This window comes from Lepidochelys kempii, chromosome 12 (assembly GCF_965140285.1).
Source record: "Lepidochelys kempii isolate rLepKem1 chromosome 12, rLepKem1.hap1, whole genome shotgun sequence".
In the NCBI taxonomy this organism is placed as follows: Eukaryota; Metazoa; Chordata; order Testudines; family Cheloniidae; genus Lepidochelys; species Lepidochelys kempii.
Genome location: NC_136391.1, coordinates 4,399,275 through 4,419,726, shown reverse-complemented (window position 1 = coordinate 4,419,726; position 20,452 = coordinate 4,399,275). Strand labels below are relative to the sequence as shown.

The following is a 20,452-nucleotide window of genomic DNA, read 5'->3' as shown; positions in this document are numbered from 1 at the left end:
CCTGGATTCAGAAAGATTCAATATTTTCATTTGACTCAGGTAATGGTGTGGAGAGTATGCTTATAAAATATTCAGATAACACCAAGCTGGAAGGGATTGCAAGTGGTCTGGAGGATAGGACCAGAATTCAAAATGACCTTGATAAATTATAGAATTGGACTGAAATCGACCAGATGAAATTCAGTAAAGACAAATAAAGTCTTACACTTGGGAAAGAAAATATCAAATGCACAACTTTGAAAGGGGAAATAACAGGCTAGGCAGCAGAACTGCAGAAAAGGATCTAGGGCATACAGTGGATCACAAATTGAACCTGAGTCAATTATGTGATACAGTTGAGAAAAAGACCAATATCATTCTGGGGTGTATTAACAGTAGTGTCCTATACAAGACATGGGAGCTAATTGTTCCATTCTACTTGACACTGGTGACGTACCAGTTGGAATATTGAATGGTTAAAATCCATTGCTGATGTAATAACCTGGTATATGGATTTGTGCATAGGCCCAAAGTCCAGAGTTTGGTCAAGAGGTCAGAGGCCTAGCAAATAGTGATGAGCTAAGAGAAAGCAGAATAACCAAAAGATAAGCTTGCTTTTGGTAAGATATGCCAGGTCAGCAAAACGCCAGATGTTGGGGGCAATAATTGTGTCTTATTCAAAGTTGCAAATAGAACAAAGAAGTCCTGTTTCTGTTGTGTTAGTTTCTTCTGTAGGGAGTTCTTCCCACACATCCAACCTTGAGTTTATGAAAGGTTCAAGCATGTCAGTTTAAGATATGGCCTCCTCCCTTTCCCAGGGACCAATGCCTGCCGTAAAACACAAATGAACAACTTGAAAGACAATCTTTATTACAATATACTTTCTTTGCTTTTACCCCTAGATACGTACCTGTCAGACAATCAAAGGAGCTACTTCATTCATATGGACCACAAATCAGAATTCAACATATATATTTTATATTAATACATTTATTAAAGTACTAATTAAATGTTAATTTGACAACCTGAGACCATGGGCGAAGACATTATGTAACCTTTGACCATTGGCTACTGTCCTATCATGTCTTGCTGCTAGACCTATCCAGCGGGTGTGGGACTGCCTACCCAGTCACTTTCCCGCACCCATAAAAAATCCATATATTCCATTGTAAGGGGAGAGGGATGGCTCATTGGCCTGCTAAACCCAGGGTTGTGAGTTCAATCCTTGAGGGGGGCCATTTAGGGATCTGGGGCAAAAATTGGGGATTGGTCCTGCTTTGAGCAGGGGGTTGGACTAGATCTCCTGAGGTCCCTTCCAATACTGATATTCCATGAATTAACAGTGTCTCTGAGCCTTACAAGCAAGGTGACACTCCATCAGCGCTGTACGTAATAAACTCCTGTGCTTGACCTCTACACGGTGTGGATTTATGTCCTTTAAATATTGTGTCCAGTTTTGGGTGCCACACTTTAAGAATGTCATAACTATAAAGGGAAGGGTAACCACCTTTCTGTATACAGTGCTATAAAATCCCACCTAGCCAGAGGCAGCATCCTGTTATATGTAAAGGCTTAAGAAGCTCAGCTAACCCGGCTGGCACCTGAGCCAAAGGACCAATAAGGGGACAAGATACTTTCAGATCTTTTTGGGGGGGTGGTGTGTGTTTGTGCTCTTTGTTTACGTGGTTGTTCTCTCTTGGGACTCCTGCTCGTACTTCCTCCTGGTATCGCACTTACCTCAGGGCTTTGGTCTTCTTCCCCTGGTGAACCTAGTTTAAAGCCCTCCTCACTAGGTTAGCCAGCCTGCTTGTGAAGATGCTCTTCCCTCTCTTCGTTAGGTGGAGCCCGTCTCTGCCTAGCACTCCTCCTTCTTGGAACACCATCCCATGGTCAAAGAATCCAAAACCTTCTCTCCGACACCACCTGCGTAGCTATTAGTTGACTTCCACGATTCGACGGTCTCTACTCCGGCCTTTTCCTTCCACAGGGAGGATGGACGAGAACACCACTTGCGCCTCAAACTCCTTTATCCTTCTTCCCAGAGCCACGTAGTCTGCAGTGATCCACTCAAGGTCATTCTTGGCAGTATCATTGGTGCCCACGTGGAGAAGCAGGAAGGGGTAGCGATCCGAGGGCTTGATGAGTCTCGGCAGTCTCTCCGTCACATCGTGAATCCTAGCTCCTGGCAAACAGCAGACTTCTCGGTTTTCCCGGTCGGGGTGGCAGATAGATGACTCAGTTTCCCGTACAGCAAGGGCTTGTCTACACTTAGAGCATGGCTACACTTGCAGATGTAGAGCGCTTTTAGTTAAACCAGCCTTCGCAGAGCGCAGTAGGGAAAGCGCTGCAGTCTGTCCACACTGACAGCTTCAAGAGCACTAGCTTGGCCACAGCTGCAACACTTGCAGCGGCATTGGGAGCGGTGCATTACGGGCAGCTATCGCAGCATGCAAGTGGCTGCAATGTGCTTTTCAAATGGGGTGGGGTGGGGTGGGGTGGAGTGGAGTGTGACAGGGAGTGTGTTGTGTGTATGTGGGGGGAGAGAGAGTGGGTTTTGGGGGGCTGAGAGCATGTCAGCATTCTGTCTTGTGAGTTCAGACAGCAGCAGACCCCCCTCTCCCCGCCCCTCTCTCTCTCTCTCACACACAGAGCATTCCACACCAATGGCTTGCTTTGTCTCGGAGCAGATAAGCAGCCGGCTGTCAGAAACGGAGCTTCCAAAGGGTATTTCCGCATTCCTCCAGCCGATTCCAAACAATGACAAGAGTGGCCATAAGAGTGGGATTATGGGATGTTTCCGGAGGCTGATCAGAGCGCAGTAAAGCAACACCTCGTTCACACTGGTGCCATGGCGCTCCAGCGAGGGCGCAGCAAACGTTATTGCACTCGCTGAGGTGAGGTACCAGCCGTCAAAGCGCTCTACGTGCCTTGCTAGTGTGGACGGGGAGTGAGCTAGTGTGCCCGGGGCTCCTTTATCGCGCTGTAACTCACACGTGCAGCCACGCCCTGACATTTTATACCGCTCAAAACTTGCTGGCTCGGGGGGAGAAAAATCTCCCCCCTGAGCACAGCAAGCCTAAGTGCTTTAAAGTGCTAGTGTGGACAGGCTCCCAGTGCTCAGAGCTAATCCCCTCGTGGAGGCGGATTACCAGGAGCGCTGGGAGAGCTCTCTCCCCGTGACCGCGGCAGCGCTTTGAAGTTTCTAGTGTAGCCCTGAGCTCCTGTTCCCTAGCTCCTCGGGGCACTTAGGAGCGGGCTTTTTAAAGTCTTGTTCTCCCACCCTGAGGAGCCCCAGCCCAGGGTTGCCAACTTTCTACTTGCATCATGCCGAACAGGTACCTGGACCTTGGGCTGACCCAGCATGGCCGTTCTTCTGGTCTTGAGAAAAGTTACGCTCGGAATAGCTTGTGAGGAGTGTGAACTGTCCCTCAGTAATCAGGACTGTAGTCCCTGAATACATACGGTCCACTAAAGAGTATTCTGGCTACTTGCCTGTCTTGGCTTCTTCTGGAGACTGAAGCTCCTTTCTCCTGGTATTGCCGAGGTCTGGGCTCGGTTCTGAGGCGCTGCCCCTTGAGCAACTGATGAAATACCTGGAGGAAGGCGCGACAGGGCCATGAGACGCGAGGATGGGGACGTGGCTGACCTTGGCCGCTCGTGGGCCCGAGCTCCCCCCAGGCAAGGTCCTCGCCAGCCCCCATCCCTGTGGGATGGTGTGTCCGTTCTTGGCACAGTGCCCCGGGCTGTCGCCCGAGGGGCAACGGGGCGGACTCATAGAATCATAGAATATCAGGGTTGGAAGGGACCTCAGGAGGTCATCTCATCCCACCCCCCTGCTCAAAGCAGGACCAATCCCCAATTTTTGCTCCAGATCCCTAAATGGTCCTGTTGCCGGCACAGAGTGCCCGAGGCAAGCAGCAGCTGGGTTCGTTGCCTGGTGTGCATCGCGCCAATGACCACAACGGGGTGGAGAAGCAGAGAGATTTATCTGGAGCTCCAAATAGGGCGCAGGGAGACTGAGCTGTCTCAAATCCCGCAGCCCCGCATGCAGATACCAGTATACATTTTATACCTTTGCCTACTTCACTACACAAGCTTATGCAACCAATTACCTGTTGCCCCGTACAATACCGTAGCCAATCAGCTAGAGCAGCCAGTTGTGTTTTTCCTCAGTAGTATTGCCCGAGCCTTGCCTTATTTGGGTCTATTTGTTACTAGTTTTTGCTAAACATTTCTGCCTCATCTCTACGTTTCCCAGGCCGAAGCTGGCCTTGGCTGGCGAGCCGTGTGCAAACCTGTCTGTTTGCGTGTTAGCTTCCTCACAGTTGTGAAGGGTCACAGAAAGTTCAAGGAGCAGAGGGGCCTCAGTTTGTCTGGGCCTAGAGCAAGGGGGCTTCATCGACCCTCATGGTCTTCCACCCTCCCGAGTTACCTAGAGTAGTGCCCAGTGTCACCAACAACTCCCTCCTTTGAGAACACTCAACAAGCTTGCAACTGAGTTGTCTCATATTCCAAGGACAATACGTGATTCAGCGCTCAGGAGGAGTTAGAATCCTCAACAAGAGGATATAATGGGGTTTCTGTGGAGCGGGAGGCACGTATTTTGTATATGAGTGACTTACAACAGGCAAGCAAGAGGAGAATGATAATACACAACACGGCACCTGTGACCAGGAGACGAACAACGCCTCCCCCCAGGTCGGGCAGCCATCCCCAGAGTGAGTCAAAAATAGTGGGCTCTCTTTCCTGGGCTTCCCACTGGTTAAGAGCTTGTTCGGCTGACATGATGTGCTTGTTAATATCCTGTGCATTTTCTGGGACATACATACAGCATTCTTCCCCAATCAGGGCACACACCCCACCCTGCGCAGCCAAAAGGTAATCTAGGGCCTGACGGTTTTGCAGGGACAACAACCAGAGCTGGTAAAGCTCTGAATTAAGGCTTTTTTCTATGGCTAAGGTATCATTGGCAAACTTAGTGAGGAATACAGAAAGCTGACGATAGAGGTTGGCCAATCTACCTACCCTGTAGCCTGGGATAAGAATCATACCGAATCTATCTTCCTCGCTAATGGGTTCGGGGGTGGCATACAGGGACCGCTGACACCGGGGACGGCCCGATGGGAGTTGGGTCATGACCCGAAGGGGAGGGATAAGGTATCCCACATAACAGCTTCCTTGCCAGTGGTGGGGTAGCCATTTATAGGCTGAGTTACCACAGACATAAAAGGACTGTCCATTGGCTACCTTGCCATTGTGCCCCGCTTTGTCAGCTGCGGCTTCTAAGGGGGTGTAATATTGAAGCCCTTCACCTGTATCTTGGCCAGCACTCTTACGTAGAGGAATAGAGGTATTTGCGGCTGGGGACAAATGTATGTATATACACAAATGGTGTATATGCCCTTGTAGCTCCCCCCCACCCCCCGTGCTTATGTCTTTTTAAACAATAATTTGAGTCCAAGATCATCGAAGGGTGAGGTGGTGACGGGCTGGACGGTCCACTGTTCTGCCGGTGGAAGAGCAGGCACCGCCTTCAGGCGAGAGTGATGGATCCAGTTTTTGTGTCCCTTGACCTTTGCCGCCGTGTGGGAAACCAGCAGGACGGTGTGGGGTCCCTTCCACTTCTCTTGGAGAGGCTCATCCTTCCAGGTACGAACAAGCACGGAGTCACCTGGCTGCAAGGAGAGGACAGGGGCATCCAATGGAAGAGGCTGGAAGTCTTTGGCATACCTGTGGAGAGAAGAGAGAACAGCAGACAGAGAGCACATGTACTGAGACAAAAAACCAAACCCCATTTCCCACTCCCCTGCCAGAACCGGTGTCCCATTCATAGGCCATGCCCTTCCAAACATAATTTTAAAGGGACTAAGCCCTAATCTACCCTTCGGGAGCGCACGGACACAGAGCAGGACAAGGGGCAGAGCATCGGGCCATCGCAGGGAGGCTTCTTGGCACACTTTTGAGAGGTGTCACTTAAGGGTTTGATTGGTCCGCTCCACTACACCACTGGCTTGCGGTCTCCAGGGCGTATGGAGTTCCCAGGGGATCTGTAAGGCATCTGAGATGTTTTGAACGATCTTTGATGTGAAGTGCGTCCTATTGTCAGATTCCATCCATTGGGGGAGTCCGAAGCAGGGAATAATTTCCCTAACAAACTTGAGAGCCACTGTTTTGGCAGTGCAATTAAGGCTTGGGAAGGCTTCAGGCCATCCGCTGAATTGGTCCGCCAAGACAAGGAGATATCTGAACACTTGAGTTCGGGGAAACTCAGTAAAATCTATTTGCCACACCAGTCTGGGGCCTGGAGTGGGTTCCAGGGTAGCTGGTGTTACTGGATGTCCTGGCCGGGGGTTATTCTTTTGGCAGACTAAACAGTCAGCCTGTATCTGGGTAGCCAGGGGTTGGAGTCCAGAAGTCAAGAAGTATTTTCCCATTAGCTGGATAAGGGCCTCTCTGCCGGTGTGAGTGGTTTGGTGTAACTGCTGCAGTACTGGCCGGATCAGACCCTTCGGTAGGAGGATCTTCCCTTCTGGGGAATGAAGCCATCCCTCTTTTTCCTGAAGACCGAGTTTGTCAGCTAGTTTCCTCTCTTCCCCAGAGTACTGAGGGGTCGGAAGCTCCCCCACTGATGGGATGAGGGTATGCATGTGGGCATCCTCAGCTCCCGGTGGAGTTAAGGTGGTGGCATGCTTGGCTTCTCTGTCCGCCCTGGCATTGACCCGGCCATGTCTTGATTTTCCCTTTGATGGACTCTACAGTGCACCACCGCTACTTCCGAGGGGAGTTGTATGGCTTCTAGGAGCCGGAGAATTTGGGGCCCATACTTGACTGGGGAGCCTTGGGCCATTAGCATTCCCCTTTGCTTCCACAGGCCAGCATGAGCATGTAGCATCCCAAAAGCATACTTTGAATCGGTAAAAATATTGACCCGCTTTCCCTTTGACAGTTTGAGTGCACGGGTCAGGGCTACTAGCTCAGCCAGCTGGGCAGAGGTCCCAGTGGGCAACCTCTCGGCCTCTACGGTATCATGGAGGGTCACGACAGCATAACCCGCCCTCCTTTGCCCCTCCATGACAATGCTGCTACCATAAGTGTACCACTCATAATCCGCATTTGGGAGCGGCTGATCCTTTAAGTCCTGGTGGCTGGAGTATTGGGCATCTATGATCTCTAAACAGTCGTGTTCCTGTTCCTCTGATTCTGGCAAGAGGGTGGCTGGGTTAAGGGAGGGGCAAGGGTGACCTCGGGGTTCTCTAACAGCTTAGCCTGACACCAAGCAATCTGAGCCTGGGTGAGCCAGAGCCCACCCTTGGTGTCTAGCAGGGCTCGGACCATATGGGGAGTATATATTTGCATAACCCCTCCCAATGTTAGCTTCTCGGCTTCCTCAAGTACTAGGGCAGTAGCTGCGCCCGCCCGTAAACATGCCAGCCAACCCTTTGCAACCTGATCCAGTTGTTTGGAAAAATAAGCCACGGGACGTTTCCAGGTCCCCAGCAACTGGGTTAGCACTCCCAGGGCCACCCCTTTTCGTTCATGTATATACAATTGAAATGGCTTAGAGAGATCCGGCAGATCCATGGCTTTCGTGTCTCTGCCTTGCCTCCTCCCTTGCCTTAGCTGTAACCTGATTCTGCTCTACCCCAGACAACAGGGTTCTCAGGAGGATATTACAGTCGTCCTAATCCAGCTGTGACTACTGAGGCACCCCTCAAAGACTGAAATAAACTGGCTTGGGTTCGTGGAGAATTCCCCAGCCTGTGTTTTAAAAGCTGCTAAGTCTATTGGATTGAATGGCACATGGGTGTAAACTTGCATGGTGGTGGCCTGGCGTCCGTCTGCCTCTGGGCGAGCCACAACAGTCTCGGTAATCAAAGGATAGAGTCCCACTGAGGGGGCAATCTCTGTAACCCGAGGCATCCTACCCTTATAAGGTGGGGGTGTGGGGGCCAAAGGGGACACCGGCTCTGCCATTACAACATTGGGGGGGGTTCTGGGGGCTAACATTAGCCACTACTGGTCCTGTTGGAGTCAAATTACAGCTCTGCAGAATGTCTGTTCTCTCTCTTAAAGCCATAAACGCCTGCGCACACAGATGTTCATTCCATTTACCCGTTCGCTGACAAAACAGAACCAATTGGAGGATCGTATTATAATTGATTGACCCTCCTGGTGGCCACCATTCCTGGTCCTCTCGCCGATAGTGAGGCCAGTCTACTGTACAAAATCTTTTCCATTTGCTCCTTGTCATTGGATCCGAGCCAAACACGTCCCAGTTTGCGTGCACTGGGCCCTGCCTGCAGTACTCCGCCCGTCCTGCATTCCCGGACGACTCTGGGCGCCCCAGGCCTTCGCAGTACACGGCCGATACCTTTGCCTACTTCACTACACAAGCTTAGGCAACCAGTTCCCGGCTGCCCCCGACAATACCGTAGCCAAGCAGCTGAAGCAGCCAGTTGTGTTTTTCCTCAGTAGCGTTGCCCGAGCCTGGCCTTACTCGGGTCTATTTGTCCCTGGTTTTTGCTGAACGTTTCTGCCTCATCTCTACGTTTCCCAGGCCGAAGCTGGCCGTGGCCGGTGCGAACCTGCCTGTTTGCGTGCTAGCTTCCCCGGAGCCGGGCAGGGTCACAGAAAGCTCCGGGAGCAGAGGGGCCGCAGTTTGTCCGGGCCTAGAGCAAGAGGGCTTCATCGGCCCCCCTGCTCTTCCACCCTCCCGACTACCTAGCGGGGTGCCCAGGATTGAACTCGCAGCCCTGGGCTTCGCAGGCCGACGCTGGAGCCAGGGAGCTGTCCTCCCCCGCGGCTCTCCCTCGTTCCGCCAGCAGGGGGCGCCGGCCCGCGCGCGGAACGCCCGGCCAGGCCGCAGGGCCCGGGGCCCCGCCCCGCCCACAGGGGCCTCAGGGCCCGCGCTCCCCTCTGGCCCCGCCCCGTGCGAAGTGACGATGGCAGCCCTCCCCTCCCCCACGGGAGGCCATTTCGTGGCCGTTGCATCAGCCGCCCCCCCGCCCCTTCCCCGTGACGTCACCACGCACCGCCCCAGGGCCCGCGGGTGGCTGTCAGCGGCAGAGACCAATCAGTGGCCGGCGCCCGCGCCCGCGCCCGCGCCCGGCGGGGGGCGGGGCGGAGGGCGCAGCGGGTTCGGTTGCGCGGTGAGGCGCGGAGTGCGGTGGCGGCGCTGCCGGGCGGAGGTGAGGTAAGGGCGGGCAGGCCCGGGGGCGCTGGCAGCGGAGGGGGGACCGGACCGAGCCGTGCCGGGCCGTGCCGGCAGGGAGCGGGATCCCCTCCCCCCGCTTCCCGAGCCGCTCGCTCCGCCGCCGCCGGCGCTGGGCTGCAGGCCCGCGGCCGCGGGGGATGCTGGGAGTCCGGCGCCGGCGGCGGGCCGGGGCGCGCGGGCGAGGGGGGGCGGGGCCGAGGGACCTGCCGGCGCCCCGGGAGCGGGCACGTGGCGGGGCCGTGGCAGTCCCGGGGCCTTCTGGGCGTAGGTCTGGCTGCAGTTTTTTGGCTCTAGTGTTTTCAGCGAGATCTCCCGAATGTCAGGCCCCCGGGCCCGCATTTTAAACGTACTTTAAGAATGTGAAAAGAACAGGAGGACTTGGGGCACCTTTGAGGCTAACGCATTGATTTGAGCGTAAGCTGTCGTGGGCTACAGCCCACTTCATCGGATGCATGCCGTGGACAACGTAATGGCCATACTGGGTCTGACCCATGGTCTGTCTAGCTCGGTATCCTGACTTCCCACAGTCGCCAATGCCAGGTGCATTGGGGTTGTTCCCCATCTGTAAATGTTTGGAGTCTTATTGCATCATCTTAGCCCTGCTTAAAATGGCATAGCCTGTTTTCCATCCGCATATGCTGCGATTGGTTGGAACTGGGGACTGGAAGTCAGGATTCCTGGGTTCAGTTCTTTGCTCTGCGTATGACCTTTGGCCAGTTCGCTAAATGGGTGGTTCTTGCCAAAATCCTCGCTCTGGGAGAAGTGAAAAAGCCTTACAGCTAAAATGTCATCAGGCGTTTTAATACACTTGAAAAACGATTTTGTGGTTTTTTACATTTAGATTTTTTTCCCCTTGCTTCCAACCCCAGCTTCTTCTCCCTTGCTCAGAGAGAGGCAGCTGCTCTAATGACTTGGGTGGTGGACAGGCAGATTCTCTGCTTGGGACACTTCTTTCTCTCTAAATTCCTCTGGAGGGTTCCGGAATGGACTCCAAGACTCGGATCCTCTAAGATATTTAGACACTTAGTTCCCATTGATTTCAATGGGAGCTAGGTGCTTAAATGCTTTTGTGAATCTGGGCCTGGGTGACTGGGAACTGAAATACATGTGGGCTGCTGAAGGGGTGTTGCACTGACAATCATACTGCTGGTTCCTCTGCTACTCCTGTGGCTCTGGAGAAGCAGACAGAAAGAAACCATTCAGACCCCTTTCTTTCTTCTGCCTGCTGTCCCCCTGGCAGCTGGAGAAGACCTTGCTTACCAGTTTTCCCATACACACTTTCAGGGACTGCAGCATGTCCCCAGTCCTCTTTTCCGTCTTGAGAGGAAGCGGGAAGCAGCCAGTGTTCTCTGGGGAGAAGGGCTGGTAATTAATTTGCTGTAGGATAGTGATGATTGGTGCTATATCCTTAAGTCTCGATTTCCTTACATCCTGATGTTTAGGGTTTTTTTAAACTATATCAATCTGTTCCCTTTTTTTCCTGCTAAGTGAATTATTGAATTGCCAGCCCTAACTCTTGGTTTGTAGAGCATTCAATGATCACTTAAAACCCATTTTCTGTCTAGTGTATTTGTAAGGCAATGTGTTCCTTGTTGGATGGCATTCATGAGCCACAGCATAGAGTCACCAGTACTGTAGGCCTTTGTATCTGTGACTCAGGGCCCCTCCCCAGAGGAGCCATGCTCAATCTGACTTAATGGTTTGGTATCCACACACAAGTGTTTAGGGGATACTTTGCCTTAAAGCTGTAGAATCTGTGATCCTTTAGCCAAATACCATTTATGGCAGAGTGAGACACTCTCATTACTCCTGGAAACAAGTAAGACTAGAAATTAACATCTGAAAATCGAAAAGGAGTACTTGTGGCACCTTAGAGACTAACCAATTTATTTGAGCATGAGCTTTCGTGAGCTACAGCTCACTTCATCGGATGCATGCCGTGGAAACTGCAGCAGACTTTATTTATACACAGAGAATATGAAAAAATACCTCCTCCCACCCCACTGTCCTGCTGGTAATAGCTTATCTAAAGTGATCATCAGGTGGGCCATTTCCAGCACAAATCCAGGTTTTCTCACCCTCCACCCCCCCACACAAATTCACTCTCCTGCTGGTGATAGCCCATCCAAAGTGACAACTCTTTACACAATGTGCATGATAATAAAGTTGGGCCACTTCCTGCACAAATCCAGGTTCTCTCACCCCCTCACCCCCCTCCCAAAAACCACACACACAAACTCACTCTCCTGCTGGTAATAGCTCATCCAAAGTGACCATTCTCCCTACAATGTGCATAATTAAGGTGGGCCATTCCAGCACAAATCCAGGTTTTCTCACATCCCCCCCACCCCCATACACACACAAACTCACTCTCCTGCTGGTAATTTGTGGGGGGGGGTGGAGGGTGAGAAAACCTGGATTTGTGCTGGAAATGGCCCACCTGATGATCACTTTAGATAAGCTATTACCAGCAGGACAGTGGGGTGGGAGGAGGTATTTTTTCATATTCTCTGTGTATAAATAAAGTCTGCTGCAGTTTCCACGGCATGCATCCGATGAAGTGAGCTGTAGCTCACGAAAGCTCATGCTCAAATAAATTGGTTAGTCTCTAAGGTGCCACAAGTACTCCTTTTCTTTTTGCGAATACAGACTAACACGGCTGTTACTCTGACATCTGAAAATCCTAACTTTCATGAGACCCAGACAAAAGAATTAGGTGAATTACATCCCAGGTGCCCCTTCCCCAGGATCCTTATTCATTACTGTCCCATTAAACTAAGCAGAATGTGTCCTTCACCCATCTGCTTTCTCTTTTTAATTTTGCCAGCTTTGCGTGGTGATCTCAGGATGGAAACTACATTGTCAGCTAGGCAGATCCGGCAAAAGTTCCTTGATTTCTTCAAGGAGCGCCAGCACACCTACGTCCACTCATCTGCGACTATCCCCTTGGACGATCCTACTCTGCTCTTTGCCAATGCTGGCATGAATCAGGTAGGACTCTCCCCTAGGACTGTGTGACTTTGGTACCTGTCCTGTGCTTTCTGCAGGAGCAAAGAACTAAGGAGTGCTTGGCCGTGTATATTGTGGCTAGTATTTATCGTTCTGAAATTCATTCTGGTGAGATATAATGGGCTTGGATTGCTCCAGCAGTTCCCTGTCAGACCCCTGGCTGTGGGCTCCCAGTGCTGTGTTGTGATGATGTTAGAGAAGATGTACCTGTACGCTGGAGGGCCCAGAGCAGGGCAGCCCTGGCTGGGAATGGAGTCTGGCCATGTCACCTGGGGGATGTGCTGACTTAGCACAGCTTTTCTCAACAATGATTCTGCTAAACCGTGGTTGGTGTTTAAAGCCTCCCTCCCTCCCCATATGGAATCCTTGGTGGAGGTGCAGACTGCTTCCTGCTCCTTGGAGGAACCCTGCTCAGACACGGGGGGCTTTCCAGAGACCTCTCCATTCTGTGTACCAGGCATCATTTCCCTCATTCCCATACTGTCATTCCGCCACTGGGGCCTGGTCCAAGTACCCAGGCAGCCAGTGACAGGACTACAGTGGGGTTTGGATTAGGCCCTTAGCACCAAGCAAACAAATCCTGTTTTTAAAAAAACTTTGGTAGTCTTTTCTTTGAATTGGGGCAGAGGGCATAATTGCCCTCCTCCTGGGCACAGACAGGTGGATGCCGCACCCCTGGGAGTACACCAGTACTGCTCCTGGTTTGGTAGGAGTGATGGAAAGGTTCCCTAGTCTGGTGGAGTGGCAACCTCAGCATTTCTAAATACATGCATTGGGCATGTTCTTATTGGCCCACACATACTGACCCACAGAGTGCTCGCTGCCTAGGTGAGTTCTTAAGTTTAAATCATCTTGTTTCTATTTCCTCCCAGTTCAAACCCATCTTCCTCAATACCCTTGACCCCTCCCACCCCATGGCTAAACTGACCAGAGCCGTCAATACCCAGAAGTGCATCCGAGCTGGGGGCAAACACAATGACCTGGATGATGTGGGGAAAGACGTCTATCACCACACCTTCTTTGAGATGCTGGGGTCCTGGTCATTTGGAGATTACTTCAAGGTAAGCGGGGATCTGTAATCTGAGCGGAGCTTTCATGAAGTTTAAGGCCAGAGGGGACCATCAGATTATCTAGTCTGACCTCCAGGCCACTAAACTTCAACCAAATACCTCTACATTGAGCCTGATGACCTCGGTTAAACCAGTCTTTGGGAGGCTAACACAAGGACTGTTGTGTATGGCAGGCAGAGAATGGGAGTAACTGAGATGCCACTAATCCCCAAGTTTTCTGTGATGGCAGGGAATGATTAGGTTGGTTATGCCTGTTAGAGGGCTTTCCCTTCACCCTCTCCTCTGGTTCTTGTCACGCAGACAGAAAGCAAAAGCCTGAAGAGCAGGCAATGTGATGTTTATTGGGGTTAGTTCCAAGCAAGCATATCCAGAGCTCTACACGCCAGCAGTGTCTATTTCCCAGTGGTCTGTTCCCAGCTCTGACACTGCAGAGCATTTATCCCACATCCCCCTTCCCAGCTCTGATGCCGCAGAGCATTTACCCCATGTCCCCCTTCCCAGTTCTGACACCACAGAGCCTTGTCTGTGTCCCTGTTCCCCATGCCCTCCTTCTTAGCAGGTTCAAATATACCTGCAATGGATGCCTACAGTCCCACCCCTTACAACTTAGGGTCATGTTCCGTTTTGGGTTGGGGGTCTTCGTCCCACCTCTTTTGTACCCCATGGGAGGGGTAAGGAGTGAGGTTGTGCTCTAGTCAGGGATGGGCATTTCTTTGGTTTTTTAGTGTTTTATACCTTCCACCCAGTCCCCCCTTGCCCTTCCTGACTGGTTGCTTGACTTTGCCTTGAGATAGGGGTTGAGGCAGACTTAAAATGTGCTCATATATTACACTCCCACCATGCCCTGTAACACTTTAACTGATCTTATCTGTTCTCCTTGTACTGACAAAACCATCTGACTAGGCAGAAGAAACATACACAGTCTTTGTCCTTTGTTTACACATATTAGTATAAGATATGAGTATCAAAGGTCAAACCCAAAATTCTATCTCAGGCTGACAAATAAGCCTATATACTAACAATGCCCAGATGATCCTGGCAGGTGATCTATGCCCCATGCTGCAGAGGAACGTGAAAAGCCCCAAAGGTCGCAGGCAATCTGACCTTTGGGAAGATTCCTTCCAGACACCAAATCTGGTGATCAGTTAGACCCTGAGCATGGTAGTAAGATTCATAAGTTAGTCGCCTAAGACAGAAAATTCTGTATACCACCTCACAACAGTGGGACCATCGATAGAAAGTAAGAATGTATCTGTGCATCGGATAATAAAGCACTTGGGACCCTTCTGGGTGGAAAAAGCCCATAGCTGCCTACCTGCCTCCCAGGGATGTTGTGAGGATTAATTAGCTAATGTTTGTAAAGCCTTCAAATGTGAAAAGCTCTCTGTAGAATTGTGTTCTTGTTTGTCTAATCTCAGTGCAGTGTAAGAAGTACAATCTGAACATCTTGTTAGCACTACAGCAGTGTGACCAACATTCATTCTTATAACAATAGGGAATCAATAAATAAATACAAATAAACCAGTACTTTTAAATTGGATTAAAGTCTCCTGGTCCAGTGGACTACGAAAGGCAAAGCAATTCCTTGTGTCAGGCTTTTAGCGTCTAAGCAGGCTATCATCCAGAATGGTCATTTTCCAGTGCACTTTCTGCAGCCCTTCATTTGTAAGTGGCTCAGATTGCAGGCTTTAGGACTTTGGAGGCAGGGTTCCAGCAGATGTTCTGGATGCAAGCCGGAGATAGTGAAGAGGACTTGCTGAGGAGATAGGAGCATAAAATGAGGAAGCGTGATGTCCTTGCAAGTGGCTTAGTTCAAGAGTTAATACTGTGCCACTGAACTTCATGAAGCTGATCAAAGTGCAGCAAGGTAATTAAAATAACAGTAGAACCAAAAATCAGTGAGGAAAGAGAGAATCACAGTGGAACCTGCTAAGTGTTAATTTTTTATTCTTTGGCTGCTTGTATGAAGTCATCCAGGGAACCCTAAGTTTATTGATGTATGGGGATTTCCTGCCCCCTGCAAATATTGGCCTGCCTGTTTCAGCTGTCGTTGGCTAAAGCACTCTGGTTCTTGGCCTTATTTGCTATCTAAAAGTCTAAGACTTCCGCTCATTTCAGGTTCTGAGGGGCAGGTGTTTTGAGCCGCCAGCTCTGCCAAGGGGTACCTGCAGTGGGCCTAGAGAGAGGGGCAATCCATTGTGTAGGTTCCAGGCCTCAATTCTTTTGCATGCAGTGGAGTCAGTGAGAGGATGTTTCATGTGTTCTGTGTTCCCTGTGCTTCCTATTCAGTTTACTTTAGACTTGGTGATGTGCAAAGCCTATTCTGAGGCATTACAGTTTGTGCCTTCAACTCCTGCCTGTTCTGGGTTGGGCTGTGTTGTATGGGTATGAAGATCTGTTTGCTTTTCCTCACTAACCTTGTCTTTCTTGGTGCAGGAACTGGCTTGTAAACTGGCTCTGGAGCTTCTCACCAACGAGTTCGGCATCCCCATTGAAAGACTCTATGTCACTTACTTTGGTGGCAACAAGGCAGCTGGATTAGAGCCAGACCTTGAGTGCAAACAGATCTGGCAGGATTTGGGGTAAGGGCATTTAAAAATATAACTTTTCTTATGAAAACCGTGCTGGTGATAGGTGCAGGCCTGACAGCCTTGGAGCCTGGAGTCCCTTGATTGCCCATGCCATGGTTGAGGCGGAATAAGCTTCATGTTGTCTCACCAGTGAGCCAAACCACACCCTAAAGGGATAGCTTGATGGGGTGAGAAATAATTCACTCCCCACAGCCCAGTCAGTCTTTGACCTCTCTGCTGAGAAGCTCCTTGTGAGTCATAAGTGCAGTCAGCACATGACACTTATGTTCTGTGGTCTGCACTGGCTGCCTGTTGGTTTCCAGATGGAGTTAAAGATGTAGGCTTTGATCTGTAAAGCCCTAAATGGCCTGGGATGGGTCTGCCTGACAGAGCACTCCTGCGCTATCCTGCTGCAGCAATGCTCAGCAAAAACATTCGAAGTGGAACTGTTTTGGCTTGCTTGAATGGGAGCTGCTGATGTCGTGTTCTCCACAAGGAGCCTGTGACTTTGGGATTGCTTTCTTCTTGGCTTGAAATAGTCTGGATCTGCTGATTTCCAGGGCATACTGCAAAGTCTGTCTTTTCAAATGGGTGTTTGGAATGGGAGAGGGGCTGGGGAAATTTGAGGGGAAGGGAAGTTTCCATTTAGTGATTATTTAATTTAATTTACTGCCATTTACAAGAGCTGGGATCTGCTGCTGCGTTGTTCTGTAGTCACAGATTGGATTTCCAGTGGTACCTGAGCCTGGGAGATTACATAGACTGAAATAAGTAAAACATTGACCCAGCCTAACCAGGCAACCCTTGCCAGCTAGGAAATGGGATCTTTGAGATTGTAGATGCACCTGTGAAGGCTGAATCCCTTCAGCACAGGATTACTGGACAGACTCAGGACGTGCAAATTCTCTTCCATCAGCAAGAGTGGGCCATTGCTGTGAAAGAATTAACCTTATACCACTGAAATGGAATCAGAAACTGCATGGAAACCCATTTATGACCATGCTGAAGATACATTGCTGGCTGAAATCCTATATGCTTTGCAGTGGGAACAGAGGAAGTAGGTGGTATTTACTTCACACAGCATTTTATTTTAAGGAAATGCAGCATGTCTTATTTGGCAATGGACACACATCAGTGGGTCTTCACCGTGGCAGCATATCACAGATCACATTCTCTGAGTGGAAGAGCCATAAAGCCAAGGGCTTTGAGGTGACACTCGTAATTAAAAGGGAGAGATTGAGATGCATCCTGTTGTATCGTTGTTTAAATAAAGCCTGGGCTTTCTGCACAAAAGAAATCCCCTAATGAAGCCTAACCAAGGCCAGACTTGTCCCTGAGGACAGAAGATTGTAAAAAATGGATCACTTTCAGTTCTAAAAGCACATGGTGGCATTTTAAAAATATTCTACGTACAACAGGCCTCTCACCAGGAGAGATGAGCTTCTTGTGAATGTGTCAGTTTTGAAGTGGGGGAATCATAGAATCATAGAATATCAGGGTTGGAAGGGACCTCAGGAGGTCATCTAGTCCAATCCCCTGCTCAAAGCAGGACCAATCCCCAGTTTTTGCCCCAGATCCCTAAATGGCCCCCTCAAGGACTGAACTCACAACCCTGGGTTTAGCAGGCCAATGCTCAAACCACTGAGCTATCCCTCCCCCTGGAGTGGGGGAGGGGCACTTGTTTGGTCCTGCTAGAATGGGAAGTCCAAATGGTAGGTGTTAGAAAGCAGGATCTCAGCTGGGTCTCTCTCGAAAGCCTGTGGGCTCTTCCAACCCATTCAATGAGTTTTAACAAGTAAAAGGTGGTTTCTTTATTTGCCCCTGAATTGGGAGAGGTCCCTGTCTTGCTCTCACCTCTCTGATTTAATGGGCACTTTCATGGTACAGACTGGCTGAGAGCAAGATCCTGCCTGGCAGCATGAAGGATAACTTCTGGGAAATGGGAGAGACAGGCCCCTGTGGCCCCTGCAGTGAGATTCATTATGACCGGATTGGGGACAGGGATGCCTCACACCTCGTCAATCAAGATGACCCCAATGTCTTGGAGATCTGGAACCTGGTGTTTATACAGTTTAACAGGTGAGCCAAGAGCCTGCCCCCTCCAGGCATTTCTTGTTTAATGGAGAAGGAGAGCTTCACTCTGGTAAAAAGACAGCTCTGTAAAGCCGCAGCACCGGGAGGCTGTAGGCTTGGTAGCCTCCGCCCTCCAGTGTGAACTGTTCTCGCCAACCCCACAGCTGGCTTCTGAGCTGCCCCTGATGGGTGTTGGGGGAATATGGTTAAATTGTGAAATCTGGGATTTAGGAGGAGGGAGGTTGTAGTTCACCTGTAGTTACCTCCCACTGTTTTTCCCCGTGTAACACCTCTGCCCCGTGACTAGCCTCTAGCACCGCTGATCGGGCTCCTTCTAGTGACCCGCCACTGCCGTTCTTCATCAGACACGGGGGGGGCCATTAAGACTCCTCTCTCTTCACCCTCCACACCCCAGCAGCTAAGCTGAACTCCCAGCACCCCATGTCACTCAGTACAAGGTATTTCGTGTGTGTTAACCATCTTCCCTAAGCAGTTATTGGGAGCAAATAATCAAGCCCAGCTGCTGAGCGGAAAGGACTGTTGTCATGCTTGGAGGCTCTGCAAGCTGTAATTCAGTGGGAGTCCTTCAGGCCAAACGCTTGGCTCCACTCCCCACTGAGCTGACTTCTGCGCCATCTCCCATCACAGCCTTGATCAGTGGGGTTGAGGTGGCTGACCTTTCTCTCGTTATAGCTCTGGAAGAAGGGCCGTTCCGTCACTGGCCTGTGACTTTGCAATGCTCTCCCCCTACTCCCATATACATGAGTTAGTCTGTGGCTGCCTCCTGGGCCAGGCTGGGGACACTTATTCAGCCCATTTCTCTGGGGTGAGGGAGGATTTGTTTATGCTGGTTCTAGTTTGCTCTTGAGTGTCTTGTTACTTACCCTCTTATTAAGGCTCCTGGGGGCCCATGTGTCTGCCTGCCTTATAAGACCAGGGGGATCATTTAAAGTCTTGTGGGGATGAGAGAAGAGATGGCAGCCCTGCTGCAGCAACCCATTCAACGACTGTTTGTCTTTTTCCCTGGGGTTGGGCAGAGAGGCTGACGGGACCCTGAAACCTCTTCCCAAGAAGAACATTGATACTGGGTTGGGTCTGGAAAGGCTGGTGTCTGTGCTGCAGAACAAGATGTCCAACTATGACACTGATCTCTTCATCCCCTACTTTGAAGCCATCCAGAAGGTACAGATCCATGACTGGGCCATTGAACCTGATCAAAATTTGTCTGCTTACCCTGTTATGCATAGCCTCATATTGTGCATGGCACTGTACACTCAGGGAAGCTGTCCCAGAGGAGGGGACCATGGTGACTTCCTAGTGGCTGTGAGAACCTAAAAATGTCAACCTAAAAACGCTTGGCTTGCAGATTTGTACCTTGGCAAGGGTAGAAGGCTAGACTATTCCGTAGCTGCTGCTTTAGGAGTGAATCTGGGGAGAGCATGTGGCATCTGATCAGAGCTGCTCACGGGGATGTTTCCCTGTGAGCTGTGCTGACCATGAACCGTTTGGTCATCTTTGAAAGTAGGAGACCCCGCCCTCCTCTCTATATAGCGGCCTTCCTTTTGCAAGCTTCCTACCTGCACTAAGAGCTTTTCAGAGCCCTAAAAAGCCTGACTCAAAGAGACTTTGTTTTAAACAAATGGACCTGATCAGTAGGCTTGAGATGGCACAGCTCTGTGTTCAGGGCCAAGCTCCATTTATCATGCTCTGGGCCAGCAGAGGCTGGGAACTTTGCAGAAGCCGCATGTACCTCCTTTGGGAGTCTTGGTGGAGAGGGTCCCCCACCTCTCCTCCTCCTCTTGGTTACCCACCGCCACCCTGTCCAAGCACTGGGGGAAGTCTCTTTGTGCCCTGAAGGGTGCCATGTCCAGCTCTCCTCAACTGGAAAGATGGGTGGGACCCAGTGTGGGGATCTAGGTGGTGAAACTGGGTCCAAAGCCAAACTTCAGCAGCTGGTCACCGCCTTAAAACCCCCCTGCTCCAAGGCTTTCAGGACTACATAGCTTGACTTGTATAATCCATCTCTGTTATCTAATCAGAAATTAGATGAAGGTTTGTAACCATCAGAGGAGTGAAGTTCTGGAACAGCCTTCCAAGGGAAGCAGTGGGGGCAAAAGACATATCTGGCTTCAAGACTAAGCTTGATAAATTAGCCTAATTTTGGCAATTAATTGATCTTCAACTATTAGCGGTAGATATGCTCAATGGCCTGTGATGGGATGTTAGATGGGATGGGATCTGAGTTACTACAGAGAATTCTTTCCTGGGTAGCCGGCTGGTGAGTCTTGCCCACATGCTCAGGGTTCTGCTGATCGCCATATTTGGGGTCAGGAAGGAATTTTCCTCCAGGGCAGATTGGCAGAGGCCCTGGGGATTTTTCGCCTTCCTCTGCAGCGTGGGGCACGGGTCACTTGCTGGAGGATTCTCTGCACCTCAAAGTCTTTAAACCATGATTTGAGGACTTCAATAGCTCAGACATAGGTTAGAGGTTTGTTACGGTTACAGGAATTGGTGGGTGAGATTATGTGGCCTGCGTT

The 20,452-nt window shown here is 50.6% G+C and overlaps 1 protein-coding gene and 1 pseudogene across 2 annotated transcripts in view; one reads left to right on the top strand and one right to left on the bottom strand.

Moving 5' to 3' along the window:
• Positions 1 to 4,017: 4,017 nt before the first annotated feature.
• On the bottom strand, positions 4,018 to 8,834 carry LOC144929175 (uncharacterized; annotated as a pseudogene).
• A 226-nt stretch (positions 8,835 to 9,060) lies between these two features.
• The window catches only part of AARS1 (alanyl-tRNA synthetase 1), a 49,541-nt gene continuing 38,149 nt past the window's right edge, over positions 9,061 to 20,452 (top strand). Inside the window, exons 1-6 of one of the 2 annotated variants that reach the window (XM_073307194.2) lie at positions 9,061 to 9,167; positions 12,021 to 12,184; positions 13,075 to 13,263; positions 15,709 to 15,854; positions 17,730 to 17,921; positions 18,953 to 19,097. In XM_073307194.2, the coding sequence (XP_073163295.1) occupies positions 12,041 to 12,184; positions 13,075 to 13,263; positions 15,709 to 15,854; positions 17,730 to 17,921; positions 18,953 to 19,097 (816 nt within the window). In that variant the 5' untranslated portion in view covers positions 9,061 to 9,167; positions 12,021 to 12,040. Of the gene's footprint in view, positions 9,173 to 12,020; positions 12,185 to 13,074; positions 13,264 to 15,708; positions 15,855 to 17,729; positions 17,922 to 18,952; positions 19,098 to 20,452 lie in introns of both variants that reach the window. The other variant, XM_073307193.2, reaches the window with a different exon arrangement.